Source organism: Phoca vitulina, unplaced genomic scaffold (genome assembly GCF_004348235.1).
Source record: "Phoca vitulina isolate PV1807 unplaced genomic scaffold, GSC_HSeal_1.0 scaffold21, whole genome shotgun sequence".
NCBI lineage: Eukaryota > Metazoa > Chordata > Mammalia > Carnivora > Phocidae > Phoca > Phoca vitulina.
The window spans coordinates 14,203,298-14,218,375 of NW_022589724.1; the positions used below are offsets into that span (position 1 = coordinate 14,203,298).

At 55.3% G+C, this 15,078-nt stretch overlaps 1 protein-coding gene across 2 annotated transcripts in view; it reads left to right on the forward strand.

Moving 5' to 3' along the window:
* ZNF618 (zinc finger protein 618) overlaps nt 1-15,078 on the forward strand; it is a 178,697-nt gene that overhangs the window by 117,439 nt on the left and 46,180 nt on the right. The window contains exons 3-5 of one of the 2 annotated variants that reach the window (XM_032418139.1): nt 1,679-1,938; nt 11,183-11,278; nt 14,584-14,661. In XM_032418139.1, coding sequence (XP_032274030.1) covers nt 1,679-1,938; nt 11,183-11,278; nt 14,584-14,661 — 434 coding nt within the window. The remainder of the gene's footprint in view (nt 1-1,678; nt 1,939-11,182; nt 11,279-14,583; nt 14,662-15,078) is intronic. The other variant, XM_032418141.1, reaches the window with a different exon arrangement.

Here is a 15,078-nt window from a genome sequence, read left to right on the forward strand (position 1 = left end):
GTGAAAGACCGCAGATGGAGTGGCTTGGACAAATGTATTGTCACACGGTCCTGGAGGGTGGGAGTGTGAGATCGGGGTGCCAGCACAGTTGTTTTCTGGTGAGAACCCTCTTGCAGACAGCCACCTTCTCTCCGTGCCCTCCCACGGTGGGGAGACAGAGAGCTCTCTCTTCCCATTCTCCTAAGGACACCGCCCCATCAGATTAGGGTTCTACTTTTATGACCTTATTTAACCTTAATTATCTCTTAAAGACCCGGTCTCCAGCTAGAGTCGTGGTGGGGTTTGAGACTTCACCATACAAAATGGGGAGGTGGGGAGACCCAGTTCAGGCCATGATACCTCCCCAGTGCCTTCTCCTCACTCCCTCCTCGTTAGCTGGGACCCTCCTCCTCTCTTTCTGCAATCCCCCAGCCCGAGAGCAAGTTCAGAGCTGAGAGGAACCGTGAATGTGATCGAACTCATGCACTTGATGACGGATGGAGCCGCTGAAGCCCAGAGAAGAGCAAGGTCTTGTCCATAGTCCCACAGCAAGCCCACTGCAGACCCAGGGTCAGAGCCTGGGTCTCTGCCTCCCAGCCTGGCATCTCCACAAAGCCCCAGTTGGTAATGCTAGTGGGTTTTGCCTGTGTGTGCCTCAAGCCTGGGCCTTAAAGTGCAGTCCGCGGAGAGGGCTGGACGTGACGGGGTGACATCCCCAGGCTGGACCGTGATGTGCTCTCCCCCTTCTTGCACACCTTGGCTTCCGTACCTCAGAGACGGGAATGATGATGATGATCCCCATGCCAGAAGGCTGAGGGGGCCCTTAGGATAACACAGAGAGTCCCACCGAACCGTCTGTTCAGGAGATGGCAGGGACCTGGCTCCGTGCTGTGGCCTGCCCCCAGTGTTGTGTGTGGCGCTGGGCAAGTCGCAGCTCTGCTCTGGGCCGCGGTGGGCCCCTCATAAAGGAGGCTTCGTAACCGGTGCCCTGCCCGCCTCAACACTGAGCTCATGGCCTTAAAGGATGTCTTTGGATGTTTGAAGACCTACCTGGAGGCCAGAGTGTTGGTCTGAGTGAGGCTTGTGGCTTGTAGTTGCCCGTCTGTCAGATGGGAACGGGGTGGGGGGGAGCTTGGATGGAATCTCTAGCCCTTCTGCCAAGGAGGGAAGGGAACAGCACCAGGCACTTTGTACACATCACTTAAGCCCTTGCTGCTCAGAGTGCAGACTGAAGACTAGCGGCACCGGCTCTGGCTGGGTGCTTGTTAGAAAAGCAGAATCTCAGGCTAAACCCCAGACCTGCTGAACCAGAATCTGCATTTTACCAACAATCTCAGCTGATTTATATGCACACTGATTGAGAAGAACTGATTTCAACCACCCAGAGCTACCCTTGAAGGTCTTTTGTAACTCCAGTTACAAAAGTTTAGATCTCTTTAGGTCCCAGCTTCCCTATCTGTGAAATAGGTGGAATTGGAGCCATACCAGCCCAGTCATTTTCAAACTGTGTTCCTCTGAGCACATTGGGTTCCCAGGAAGACCCCGAGGGGCTGCCATGGGGGCCGTGTGCTTCAAGGTGAGATTCATGGAGAAGTGGGTCTGTAGCTAAACGTTATGCAACCGCCTGGGTTGGTGGGCTCCCAGATGGGTCTGGGGGCTCGCACGGAGTCCACACTGAGCAGACTCTCTTCTCTCCCAGGGAGCGCTTGAAGCGCAGCCAAAAGAGCACCAAGGTGGAGGGGCCAGAGCCCGCGCCGGCCGAGGCCTCGCTGAGTGCCGAGCAGGGAACGATGACGGAGGTGAAGGTGAAGACGGAGCTACCTGATGACTACATCCAGGAGGTGATCTGGCAGGGGGAGGCCAAGGAGGAGAAGAAGGCGGTCAGCAAGGACGGGACAGGTGATGTGCCCGCTGAGATCTGCGTGGTGATCGGTGGTGTCCGCAACCAGCAGACCCTTGGTGAGTGCCTGAGAGGGTCGGGGCTGGGACCAGGGCGGGGCATGGGGTCAAGAGTCCTGAAGAGCAGAGGCCTGCCTCTTCCTGGCTGAGAGAGCCCTTGGTGGCTCCCCTCTGCCCTCTAGGCTCCTTAGACTTGCTTTTGCTTGTGCAGTCCTAGTCTGGACCTCTTTCCTTTCCACCCGATGTGCCAAAGCTCTGTCCGTGTTTTAAGACTGTTCAGGTCAGATGCCTGGAACTTTCTGTAGGTGTGGTGAATCCCTCATGCCGTGGGGCTCTCATGCTCCGCAGGTGGGTCTAGCACAGACACATTGCTTGTTGTCCTAAATGCCTGTCGGCGTTTCTTTCTCCTTGGCTTTACCACGGGCTCCTGAAGGCAGCTTCCAGTGCGAGTCCTGCTTGGAGCAGGTGCCCAGGAGGATCAGATTGGTGACAGACCGGCACCTTCCCCGGCCCCTTCTGGGCTGGGCCAGGCTCAGAGGACGTCTGTGGAAACAAGCTTCTTAGCAGTCCTCTCTGCCCCGCCTTGGGGATTCCCCTCAGGGGCTGCCTGCACCCCTGTCAAGGTCACAAACTCAGATGCCCACGAGGCCCAGCGCATATATGGAGGGGCTCAGTCCTCCGCCTCGTAACCAGGTGGGAGACGGGCTCCGTGTGGCCGGATCTCTGGACACGCCACATGCCAGAAGGGAGACATTTGATGTGCATTCTTTTGGCTTTAAGCGTTGGTGACTAATTTGACTTTTGAAATCTGCCAAACAAAACCTATCTTTGGGTCACAGTCCTTCCGTGGCCACCGGTTGGCAACCCCTGGTCTGTGACATAAAGTCCACGAGCCTCACCCTGGCATTGAGGCCTTGCCTGGTCTGTTCCCCATGCGCATGGTCCTCCATGTTTCTTAGACATGCTGCCACCTCCCTCCCCTCTCCCTGTCCTCCCTGGTCCAGCTCTGGCTCACTTCCTCCAGACTCCTGGGCTCATGTCCCATGTCGGCATGCAGGGCCTTGTATGGAGTTTCCCGTGTGTCTGTGTCCCCGAGTTTACACTCGAGTCCTCTGTTGCCCCTTCTTCCCACCTGCCGGGACTCAGCCCCGTACTCCCTTTCCTCGATGTTCCTCCGCTGTTCTGTGCACTGTCAGCCACAGCTGGGTCATTGTGTCTTCCCACTGACAGCCAGTGCCTTTGTGTCTCTCTGCCCTCACCTGCCCTCCACTCTGGCTGCCAGGGGCTTTGGCAAAAATAAGTCATTGACCATGTCACTCCCTGCTTGGAAACTTGGGATTCCCCACTGTGTGTAGGGTCAAGGAGGACCATTCTTTGGTCAAGGGTATATGAGTAGCTGCGCTCCTCTGCTTTAGAACCTCCAAACAAGCTCTCAAGGCCATAGTATCAAGATCCTCCATAACCTGGTCCATATTTCTTATTTATGATCTTTTTGGACCTTTCATTCCGATATACTCTGCCTTTCCACAGCATTCCTGCCCTTGGCTTGTGCTCTTCCCTCTGCCTGGAATGCCTTTGCCCATGTCCACATGCCCAGATCCAGCCCATCTTTCAAGACCAGCTCCAGTGCCACCTCATCCCAGAAGCCTTCTTGAATTTCTTCTGGTCAGCGCGTTCTGTTTCTACCTTGCCCCTCACTTGGGTGCTTCCCATTGTCTGTTTTAGATTAGAGGGGCCTTGTCCGTGTCTGCCTCTGCCACGAGACTAGGAGCCTCTGGAGGTCGGTGCATCAGGACTTGTCTGATCTGTGTCTCTGGGCTCGTTGCGCCCACCCCACAGTGTCCAGCCAAGGTACCGGCTTCTAGGGAGCGGTATTGACTTTGGTGCCATAACTGTCAGGGTGGGGCTACGTTATGGCCCAGTCACAAAAGATCCTGACAGTAACGAGATCTTGGTAGCTCAAAACCACAAAGGTTCCTTTCTTGGTCACACTACATGTCCATTGTGGGTCATCTAGGGGCTCTGCTCTGGACCCAGGCTAAAAGCAACCAGTATATGAAATGCTGCCGGCCAAGGGACAGAGGGAAAGAAAGCTCTGGGGGGACTCACACTAGCTATTACCTGCTGCAGCCCAGAGGGGAGAAGAGTTAAGTCCCCTCCCTGTCATTGGCCACATTAGTCACATGGCCCCACCCAACCTCAGGTGGCCTGGAAATGCCGTTCTCTCATGTGACAGAACTGGGATGAACCAGCAGTACTTGGTGAAGAGCATGGGTAACTTAGCCCAGTGCCCAGTGGAAGAAGGGCCTTTTCAGGAGCCTGTGTCTGCTTCCTCCATCAGTATTCGCTCCCCGGGGCCAAGGACAGACCATGTTAGCCACTAGGAATGTGTCCGCTAACCCAAGAGGGGACGTGCCCTTGCTCACGTTGGGGTGTGTGTTTTAAGACTCGTTGGACCCAGTAGCTATTTATGCCTCTTCACCAGTAGATGCTCGATGAAGGGTAGTTGAATCTGAATCTCGGGATGGAGCCAGCAGTCGGGATTTGGCGGGGAAGGCCTAGAGCAGCCGTGCTAGGGAAATGCTGGAAGGGAGTCCTCCCTGGGCCGGCTGCGGGCACCGTGAGAGGCCTCAGGGCCTCATGCCAGCCACGGACGCTGGTTTCCAGCTCAGCTGCTGCTCAGCAGCAGGGTCCTTGGCTTTGCGGCCCCTTAGTGTCCTCTTCTGTTCAGTGAGGCTCCCTGTCCCCACCTCACGGGTGTGCAAATCAAAAGAGGCAGTGGAAGAGAACAGCGTTGTGCAAGGAGAATGAGCTCGGGTCCTCAGTCTGGGAGTGAATCCAGGCTCTCTGATGTAATAGCTGTTGGACCTCAGGCAAGCTACTTGATCTCTCTGTGCCTCAGTTCTCACAATTGCCCATTCGTGGGGTGAGGCGAAGATTCAGTAAGATGATGTATATAAAGCACTCAGCATTGTACTTGGTAAACGATTAACTTTTATCAGGGGTATTAGCATTGCTCTTCAAGGGGGAAGATACCTCTTTCAAGTACCTCTTCAAGTGGGAAGAGTAGTAATAGTTTCTGCATTTTTCCCAAACCCTAAGAAATAAGCCAGGGTGATGTAGAGAAAAAATGGGTCGGGGAAGTTGGCGTTGGGTGAGGTGTCAGAAGACATGGGTTCTAATTGAGCCTCCATTGTCTCATCTGAACAGGGCAACTTGTCCTGTCCTGGACCCCCTCCTAGTGCTGCCTCCCTAGAACCCAGGGACTTTGAGTATGTTGTGACGTTTCTAAGTAAACTGCCTTTCACAGACTCTTAATGAAAAAGGAGTAAAGCCACAGTGGCAAGGGGGAGTTGAGCCGCCATTTTGGAGCCGGGACCAAAGCAGGGCCTGGACATTTCCTGCTGATTATCGAGACTCATCTTGCATCCATCAAGGCAGACCTTCCTCCTTGAGGGTGTAGTTTCTGCCAAGGGTCAGGCTCAGAGAAATCTGCCTTGGCCTCAGTACCCGGAAAGAAAAGCATTAAAAAAAAAAAAAAATCAATGTAAAAGAATTGAGCCTTTCGGATTCAGCTGGTCTCAAGATGGCAAGTAGGTTTTATCTTGTGGGCCAAGTCCAAGTACTTGCTGCTGTTTATTAGGGGTTCTGTGTTAAAGGTTCTAAAGGGATGGCATGGTTAAGCGTGATTGATTATTAATGTCTGCCGTGGCTGTGGAAATGGGCAGTGGGGCTCCACATGCTATGCATTTGACACCCCTTATCCCCGCATTTTATAGCGGGGCCAACAGAGGCCAGCCGAAAGGAGAAAGAGTGGCTCTGGGCCACAGAGCACATCAGTGATGTTTTCTTGCACTTCATGAAGGGTCGGTGCACCTCACAGCGACCCCCTCCCACCTGGAAGGAAAACAAGGAGGGAAAGCCAGGGGCCGAATGCTGGTTAGAGCCATCCCTTTAAATGCACTCGTGCCGCACAGGCTGGGCGGCGTGGAGTTAATGAACACGTTCCCGGGCCGCTGGGCAGAGAAGCATGTGCAGCCGGGGGCCTCTGAGAGCCCCGCTCACCCAGCCCCGCTCAGGGCTCAGAGCCGGCCTCTCTTACTGAATAGAACAGTGTTCCCGATGGTCACTCAGGGCTGCACCGTGCGGGAACCTTGTGTCCACCCCCAGGTCCTCACTGGCCCTGTAACAGCCATCAAACAGTGTTCCCAGTGGCACAGTCCTCATCCGACGCACTTCCCGTGGAGGAGCCGAGGCTTGGACCCATGGATGGCATTTGGCAGCTTCTCAGGCCGGGACGGGGCGGCCATCAGTGCCCAGGAGGCTGGCTGCCAAGCTTGCAGTGGGGACTTCAGTTTCCCGGCTGCCCACAAGTTCTGTGATAAGAAAGAGATCTCTTGCTCTTAGAACGTCACTTCCATTGGAGCCGGCGTGGGGGAAACGTGGGGGTTTTCAGCAAGAAGAGCCGAGATGATACTGAACTCGATGACCCTGTTGGGTAAAACCAGAAGTGAAAGAAGTGAGGTCACAGATGCCGGTGTCCACCCGACAAGCTGCGCGCGGAACTGTGCACAGCAGCGCCGAGGAGTGGTGGCGCCGCACCGGACGTTTCAGGAACGCCACGAGGAGTGCTAAACGCAGGGCGCTGCCGTTGGCTACCACCTCCGCTCTCGCTCAACGGCACGCATCGCTCACTGATCACCGCGGACGGCGACAGTGCCCCTCAGAATCCTTCTCAACACAGCCCACCAAGACGTCACTGCCAGTCAGCCAGAGTTGGAAAGTAGGAAGTGGAAACCTGCTTGCCATTCTTGTCCTAGGTGGTAAAGACAAGGCAAGCTGGCCTTAGAACAGTCAGGACATCCAGTCCTGGGAGTATTTCCTGGTTCTGAGAGAGAAGGATGCTCAGATCCCATCATAGTGGTCAGAAGGTACTACCAAGCAGTGGGTGCTCTTCTCTGTATGGTGAGACCATCGGTCCTTAATCCTGGGGAGCTTACACATGAGGGGAGCCCAGGGAGAGCGGCAGGTGCCTGGAGACCGGTGGTACAGGAGCCTCTGGAGGGAGCAAGCCACCCAGCAGGGCTCCTTCTCAGATGAGGGGTGTGGGCCAACCTGCTTATGTCCAGAGGGTTCATTCCTAGTGTGGCGAGGAACCCCATAGAAGAGCTAAGGGCTCTTTGTCCTGGGGAGGAAGAGACTGGGGGCGGGGGCCAGTGGTAGGGGGGGCGCAAGGGAGATGAGGGGATAGAAGTATGCTCGGCTTGAAGCATTGGAGTGTTGGAGTGGGAGGGGAAGGAGTGGATGCGTTCTGCACGGCCCCGACTGATCCAGGGGCTTCACCAGTGAATTCAGCTCCGTAACAGGAAGGCCTTTGTGACTGTGGGAACTGTTTGGAACCGGATACAGGCCTGTGAGGGCATGAGTTCTGTCCTGGAAGTCACTGGACGGGCTGCAGGGGGCAGAGTCAAGGATCAGATGGAGGACTACACGGACGTTTCTAAGCAGTGAGCTTTGAGCACCACGGGGTAGGGGTGTTTCCACGCCCGCGGGACTGCCTGAGGGAGGAGGCACAGGGGAAGGAGGCGGCGGCTCGACCACAGCTCTGGAAGGAGCAGCAGAAGGGCAGGCAGCCACTCAGACCCGGCCACGTGGATTTTGGGCTGTGGTGCCAGGTCCTGCCCCATGGCGCCAGCTGATAGTTTCCTGTTTCAGTGGGTGGTTGGCAGGCCTTGCACGGAGCCTGCCAGAACCAACACTCAGCCCTTTGCTGCAGCCGCTAGGGAAGGAGGGGTTCTGGCCACCCTCCCAGGCGGGTCTGATCTCTGCTGCTGGCCCTTCATCTGGTGGTTCAAGGTGGGAAGGGCTCCTGGGTAGAGGGTCCCCACGGGAAAGGGCCCCTGGGCTGTAAATCCAAGAGACCCAGGATCTGCCCCGCGGTGGAGTCTTGGACAGGACCCTTAACCTCTCCTTGCCATGCTGTCTTCATTGATTGGTGGGTGTAAGAACACCTGCCTGTCTTTCCAGGAGGCTTGTTGGGGACAGAGGGAGGTAACAGGTACGAAAGCATTTTTTTACGCCGGGAGGCAGAAAATGCCAAACAGCTACCAGCACTATTAGCTGGAGCCTCAGGACGTTGACACGTCTGGAGGTCCATCTGGAGTGCTGGGAACCCGAAAGGCCAGCGGCTTTCAACTTTCTGTGTTCATCACCTCCTAAGAAATGGTATATATTCTTTCGTATTTTTGAATTGACATCTCACAGTTTTATCCAAAGTTTAAATAATTGCAAAGGATCTAATTTCTGGAGTGTTGTGTAAAAAAAACCTGTCATTTTGGAACTATAACTGTGAAACCACTGTTCTAAATGTATCGGAGAGAATCCAAAGCCACTGCTGTTTAATATCTGCCATCATCCATTTAAAAAACATGCGAACAGGCTCATCTTTAGCAGTCAGAAATTTTACATCTTTCCCTTTCTCTCCTTGAACTCATATTTCCAGTCCACTTCCCTTGCAGGATTTTATCCTAATGTAATGTATTTTTTATGCCTGAGAGTCTTTTATTGATCACTGTTTTACACTCATCTGCTACAACAAGATGTACATAAATTGAAATAGAAATTTCTAAAAAAAAAAAAATTGGGATCACAAAACTGTACTTTTTAAAACATTTTTTTCCCAGATCGAGTTTTTTTTTTTTTTTTTTTTTAAGATTTTATTTATTTTATTTATTTATTTGACAGAGACACAGCGAGAGAGGGAACACAAGCAGGGGGAGTGGGAGAGGGAGAAGCAGGCTTCCCTCCGAGCAGGGAGCCCGATGCAGGGCTCGATCCCAGGACCCTGGGATCATGACCTGAGCCGAAGGCAGACGCTTAACGGCTGAGACGAGATTTAGCATTAATTGAACTCCTGCCTTTTGGTTTCTGTACATGTAAGTACTTAGAAAGCTTAATCACATAGGTAAGGAACCAGGGATGGATGCAGTTTTGAGCGTCACTCAATTTTTGGAACTCTTTCCAAGTTGTGGGCTGAAAATCGCATGGGGTCTGTCATCAGACACTGTTGTTAATGGTCTCTCTACGAACAGCTCCATTAGATGCTTCTTCAGTTTCGTGGAGAGTAAAGAATTGGAAATCACACGATTCACAGAAAGCGTTGTTCCCTGGTGTTAGATTTTGCCCACTTTCTAGGTTCACTCCGATACTTGGGATCACCTCTTTGCTTGGAGCCGTGAGATGGGCAGCCCCGATGGTGGGGTGGTGGTGAAGGAATTGTCTTGCTTGTAGCGTGTCAGGGGGTGGGTGAGGAGTGCCAGCTGAATGGGGCCTCCCCTCCCACCACTACATCTCCAGCACATTGATTTTAGGGAAGAATATATTTGGAAGTTGATGATTGGGGTATTGATTCTCTTAAAACTGCCTGTGCTCACATATCCCCAGGCGATTTGTACTCTTACTTGGAAGACCCTGGTCCCAAAGACATTTGGTCTGAGTCCAAGCCCTAAGAGCCTCAGGAAACCGACTTGTCCATGATTTACCTCTCCAGCTCCCTTGTCTGCCAGCAGGCTCTGGGCCTCGCTCCTGCTGGGTCCCAGAACCAAGAGGGCTCGGTGCTTCTTGGCACCCCCACCTTCTTGTGTTTGTCTTCTCATTCACCTGCTCCGGATTTCTGTCTCGTTGCATTTTGTGTGTCTAGAAAGGTGTCTGAGCTTGTCTGAAGCTGGCTGGGTGCAGATGGTAGAGCTGAGGCTTGCTGCCCTCATTGCTTGTCCTCAGGGCCAGCCTTCCCTGCCGGAGCCTTCCCAACTTCTCCCCTACGTGGCCTCAGCAACTAGAGCCCCCTGGTCCCAGCTGGCCTCACCTGGTCTGACCTGCGCTCTTGGGGAGGGAGCTAAGCCAGGCTGTCTGCCAAGTGCTTCCGGGAAATGCTAGACAGGTTCTGTTACTCAGTGCCTGTGGATTCTTGCGTCACTAGTGACAGGGTTGGGGAGAGGAAGAGGCTTGGCTCCCGTGTGCTGGCATGCTCTGTCAGCTGCCGCTGGCAGCCTTGAGAGGGGATAGGGGACTCTGGGAGTCCCGAGGCAGGACTGGACATGGCGGGGCAAGCGGGAGTGGGAGGGGGTCGGCTGCCCTGCAGCACTTGGGGGAGCCCTGGGACTGAAGGGGAAGCCCGAGTGCCTTTGGCATCCAGAGGTGACTTGGTGTGGTGGCAGCAGGGTGGCTCTGAAGGCTGGCCAGCCACTAGCTGAGTAGCCTCCACCCTGGACCGCCTGGCCCCTAGAACATTCACGCTCATCAGTGAACTGGGTACGGAGTTGTCCCAAGCACACCAGGACTTCTGGGAGGATAGAGGACGGGAATGAGACCTGGGTGCACCCAGTGGGTGGTAAATGTTAACAAGCACCATCTGTTCTTGGTCCTTTCCGAGAGGTGTGGCCGGCACATACACTGGCTCCCGATCACTGCCAGTCTGAGCTGCCTGTGGCCGGATGTGTGGTCCCTGCAGTCCTTACTTACCTCATCTGAGAAATGGGGATGATAATTGCCTGTGTCTGCCGGGCGTGTGAGGGTGAGCTGAGCTGGCCACGTGGCTGCACACCTGGCCAGCTTCTGCTTCCTCAGCTGTGCGTCGGGCTCGGAGGCCAGCCCTGTGCAGAGATGTAGGAGAGGCTTGAATGAAGGGCATTAAGCACCTGGCACTTAGTGGGCAGTGGTGGTGACAAAGGACACAGGGGTAGTTGGGGAGCCCAGCAGAGTGAGGAAGCGAGCCGGGGAGGGAGTCATTTTTGGGGACCCGGACTGTCTGAGCTGAGCATCCCCAAGAAGGCTCGCTAGCGCCCCCCTGCACCACACTGGGGTATTGCAGAGGCTGTGGCTGGGGAGGGGCACCAGGCCACAGCATAGGCAGGGCATATCCTCCCTATAGGGTCATTTTGCTGGAATGCTCTTGGGGAGAAATAGCCATACAATGGATAATTTTATGTTCTATTTACGTCACGAGTTAGAATACAGAGAAAACATAAAACTTCGGGGGGATTTGGGCCTGTGGCTGTTTTCTGCCATAGCCCAGCCTCCCAGGGGAGGTATGGATGCCCCCCTGGGAAGGACAGGTTCTTCGCTGAAAAAGTAGACCGCACGATCTTGGTCACACTTCTTTGTGCAGATGGAGAAGCCGAGGCCCTGGCAGCTCAGGTGACTGGCCAACCTGAGACGTGGAGCCCTCCCCTTCACCTGGCTCCTTCCCCCACCTCCCAGGCACCCCCAACTTTAAGGGATCTTTCTGATTTCTTACGTAATTCAGATGGAAAAGCGCCTGAAGGCAGCCCCCACGGTGGATCTGTGCGAAGTCGCTATTCAGGGACCTGGATTTTTGACCAAGCGTTGAGATATGCATCTGGTACGTGAGGGCCGAGGGGCAGGACGACCTGATGGGGCCGGCATGCGGGTGGGGGCACGGCCAGACAGGGCCATGAGGGGCCACGCTCATCCACCCCATCACTGCCAGAGGGCAGCAAATCTGAGCCTGCCAGGGGCCTGGAGGACTTGGCCATCGGAGGGATGACAGTCTGTGGAAATCGGGAAGTCCGGAACATCAGGACCATCCTGGCAGCACCTGCTGTGGGCTGCAACTTTGAAACAAGCCAAGGCTATAAAGGAGTTCTGTGGCCACATGTGTTGGAAGAGCTGGGGTTAAACAAGGTTCCTGTAGGACCTGTCCCTAAGTTCCCCCTGCACCGCGCCTTCCCAAGACGGCCGTGCCTCCCACCCGCTTGATCGTGGGTGTCTCTTTCCCGGGCTGCGTTCAGGAAGTTGGGTTCTAAAGAACTCTGGAAAATGCTGCTTGGTAACAGCAGCTGTGCTGTCCTGAGTACCTGTTTTGTACTGGGTACGGTGCTCTGTAGCCATAGAGTTACTGCTCCCAGCTCCCCGAGCTGGGTCCCATTTTCCTGTGCTTAGAGAGGAAGCCTGAGGCATGAGTGTTTCCGTGACTTGTCCAGGGCCCCTGGCTGCTTAGGTAGTGAGCCAGGATTTGAACCCAGGTGGGCTGACGCTCTGCTGCACTCTCCCCAGGCCGCAACCCCCAGCCCCCTGCACACAGAGCGCCTGAAGCCTGGGGTCTTAGGGTGAGTGGCAGTGAGGAGACAGGCGGGCCCTTGAACTCAGGCCTGAGACTCCGTGCACGGGGCAAGGGCCCCCACTCTGCCCTGGGGGGCAGCCAGGAGAGGGCGCAGGACTGATGACCACCCCCCTTGTGAGACTGTGTGGGTTGAGATCCGGGAGCAAGGCTTCAAGGATCCTCCGCTCTCTCTATGGGTTGAAGGAAAAATCCCATAAAGCCTGCTTATCAACAGGATGAAGTGGGTGGGCAACTGGGGAGACCCATTGCAGCCTGCAGTTATTACACAGTTTGAGAAAGTCCTTAGGTCATTGACTATAGTGGGGAAACTGAGGCCCAGATCTGTGGCAGAGAGGGGGCAGGGCTGGGGCACAGAGACTTCATCTGGAAGTGGGTCAGATCTGAACCAGGTTTTGCCTCATCACAGGCCGTGGCCTCTGGTCTTCTCGGGAGGGGTTCCCCCTTCCCTGGGCCACCTTTCCCTCCGTCTGCCCCTTTCCTTTCGCCTCTCCCGCCTGTTCACCCCTCTGACTTTTGTCCCTCGCTTTGGGGCCCACCAGGTTCCGTACGTCACTGTCGTAACGCCGTCACCCTGCCTGTCCCCTTGCCTAGTGGTCTGTCTGTTTCCTCTCACGGAGGGCAGTGATCGCTCGTGGACTGGCTCATGGTTGGGGCTTCAGTGCCAGGCACATTGAAAATCCTCCATAAATTCTCAGTTGGTTGAAGGGGAATTGGCAGAAACTGTTGAAGAGTGGGGTAGAGGCACAGGAAGGCAGTCGGGGTCATTAGGACTCGGTGACAGGTGAGTAGAACTGCAGGACACCGTGAATTTATTGAGCCCCCGTTGTGTGCCAATCACGGGGCTAAAGACAAAGAAATACGCAATCTGATCTTTGCCCTCCCCACATTTTTATTTTTCTCTGTGAGACACGGCTCAGGCAGATAAAACCACTGGATAACAGGCTGCGAGGTTCCACGCTGGTGTTGGGATGACAGCGTCCACCTTATGACCCACAGTGGTAAGGCGGCAAGGCCACCTGTGTGTCTTGTTAGTCCTGACCTCGGTCGTGAGACGTAGGCGTCACCGTCCTGGGTCACAGGTGAGGCCGCTGAGGCCCAGACCGGAAAAGGGATGTGCCTGAGGTCAGCTGAGGGCTGTGGCAGAGCTGAGCAGACAGTCCGACTCGCTGCTCCTCAGACTTAATCAGATACCTGGAGTTTGCACCCAGGAAACAGGCCTCTGCCCCCAGGAGAGGCTGAAGGCAAAAATAGCTGGTGATGCGGGCACTCACTGAACACCTGGGCTCGTGGCAGGAACAAGCCAGTCTTCACCTAGATGCTATTGCATTATCCACCTCTTTCCTGGAAGGAAACTGAGGCCCAGCCAGTAAAGGGTAGAGCCGAGATCCCCTCCCAGGTCTGTCTTACTCTAAAGTCAGTGGTTCCTGAACCTGGTTGCTGGTCTGCTCAGAATCCCCTGAGGGACCCTTTTGAAAAAGGCAGATTCCTAGGCCCCTAGCCCCAGCTGTTGTAGGGCACTGACCCTGGCGTGGGGCCAGGGCCTCTGTATTGGTGTGAATTTCCTGGCCAGTCTGTTAGGAAGGATGCGGCTCGGACTCAGGTGGTCGTGGGCCTCCGTGAGGGATGAGCAGGGCCTCTGAGCCTGGGGCCCCTGCCAGGCTGGGTCTGATGGGCTCCGCTTGGCTTCCTGCCATGGGCCTTTTGTGTGTGCTCTGCAAGCGTGGGCTCCGCCTTGACCTGTCCGAAATGCCTGCTGGGAACTCAGCCATTTCAGTCCCAGCTCCTGGGAGAAGCACCCGGCAGAGGACTGGAGTCAGGCAGTTACACCGTGTCGGTCTCTGTATGTCTGAGAGAACAAGAAAGCTGCTCAGCAGACTGCGGGGGGCGGGGAGGGCGCTCTCCCTGCAGGGCGCATCTCTAATAGGGCTGGGCACTTCCTAGGGGGGATATAGGGCCACCCCTGTGAGGTAGGTGTTTGTAGCCCCATTTGACAGATGAGCAGACTGAGGCTTAATGTGTCTAAGGGAATAACCTAGGGCATGATGCTGGTAAGTGGCAGAACAGGAACAGGGATCAGATCCATCTGGTTCAAAGACTGTCCTCTTAACCTCTGTCCCATCCTGGCAAGGAGGAGAGGTAGAAGTTACTTGAAATGCATGTTGATTTCCTTCCATGGATGCCATTTATTCCTTAGTTTGAAAGAGCACTTTTATGTTCATTTCCTTTTTCCTCTCAAGGAATAAGTATAAGAAGGACTTGTCTTCTCCGTCTTAACAGATTTGGAAACTTGAGCGCCAGAGATGGGAAGTGACTTGCCCGAGGTCACTTAGAGAGTTGGGGCAGAAACTTGGAACTAGACCCCGGGCTCCTGACTTCCAGCTCGGGCCTGTGTCTGCTGGTCCTTGCTGCTGCTCTGCTTGCTGGGACTAAGACAGCCCACTGGGTGACCCCTGCCCCCTGTCATGGAGTTCGTGACACTTGGGGGCGTCACTGTGGGTCCTGGGACCTCATAGTTGCACGTGTTGGGTACTGGCTGAGCTGTCCCTTTCTTTCCTGTTTTCCAGGATCCTATGAGTGTGGAATCTGTGGCAAGAAGTACAAGTATTACAACTGTTTCCAGACCCACGTACGGGCACACCGAGGTGCGTGGCATCCCTGGGGCAGAGCCGAGGGCCACACCTCCCCATTCTCTGCCTGGCCTGTGGATGACCCCAGGACCCCCCCCGTCCCCGCACACACACACCAGAGCGCCAGTCCTCTCACTCTGTCTGCAGTAGGGTGGAGACCCAGGTGGAGAGAAGAGGCCTCCTTACTTGGGAAAGCACACAGGGCCAGTGGGGGGGTTGGGAGGACATGCTGCCGGGCTTTTGCCACCCTTGCTCCTGCCTGCTCCACACGGGCCTGCTTCCTCCCAGGGTGCATCAGTGCCGTCTGGTGTCCCTGCAGGGGCCCCTGCAGGGAAGGTGCTCACATGTCCTCTTGTGTGCTCCTCCTGGCAGCCCTGGGAGTGGGGGCAGGGCGCTGTCTCCGTTCTGAAGATGAGGAGGCTGAGGGGACAG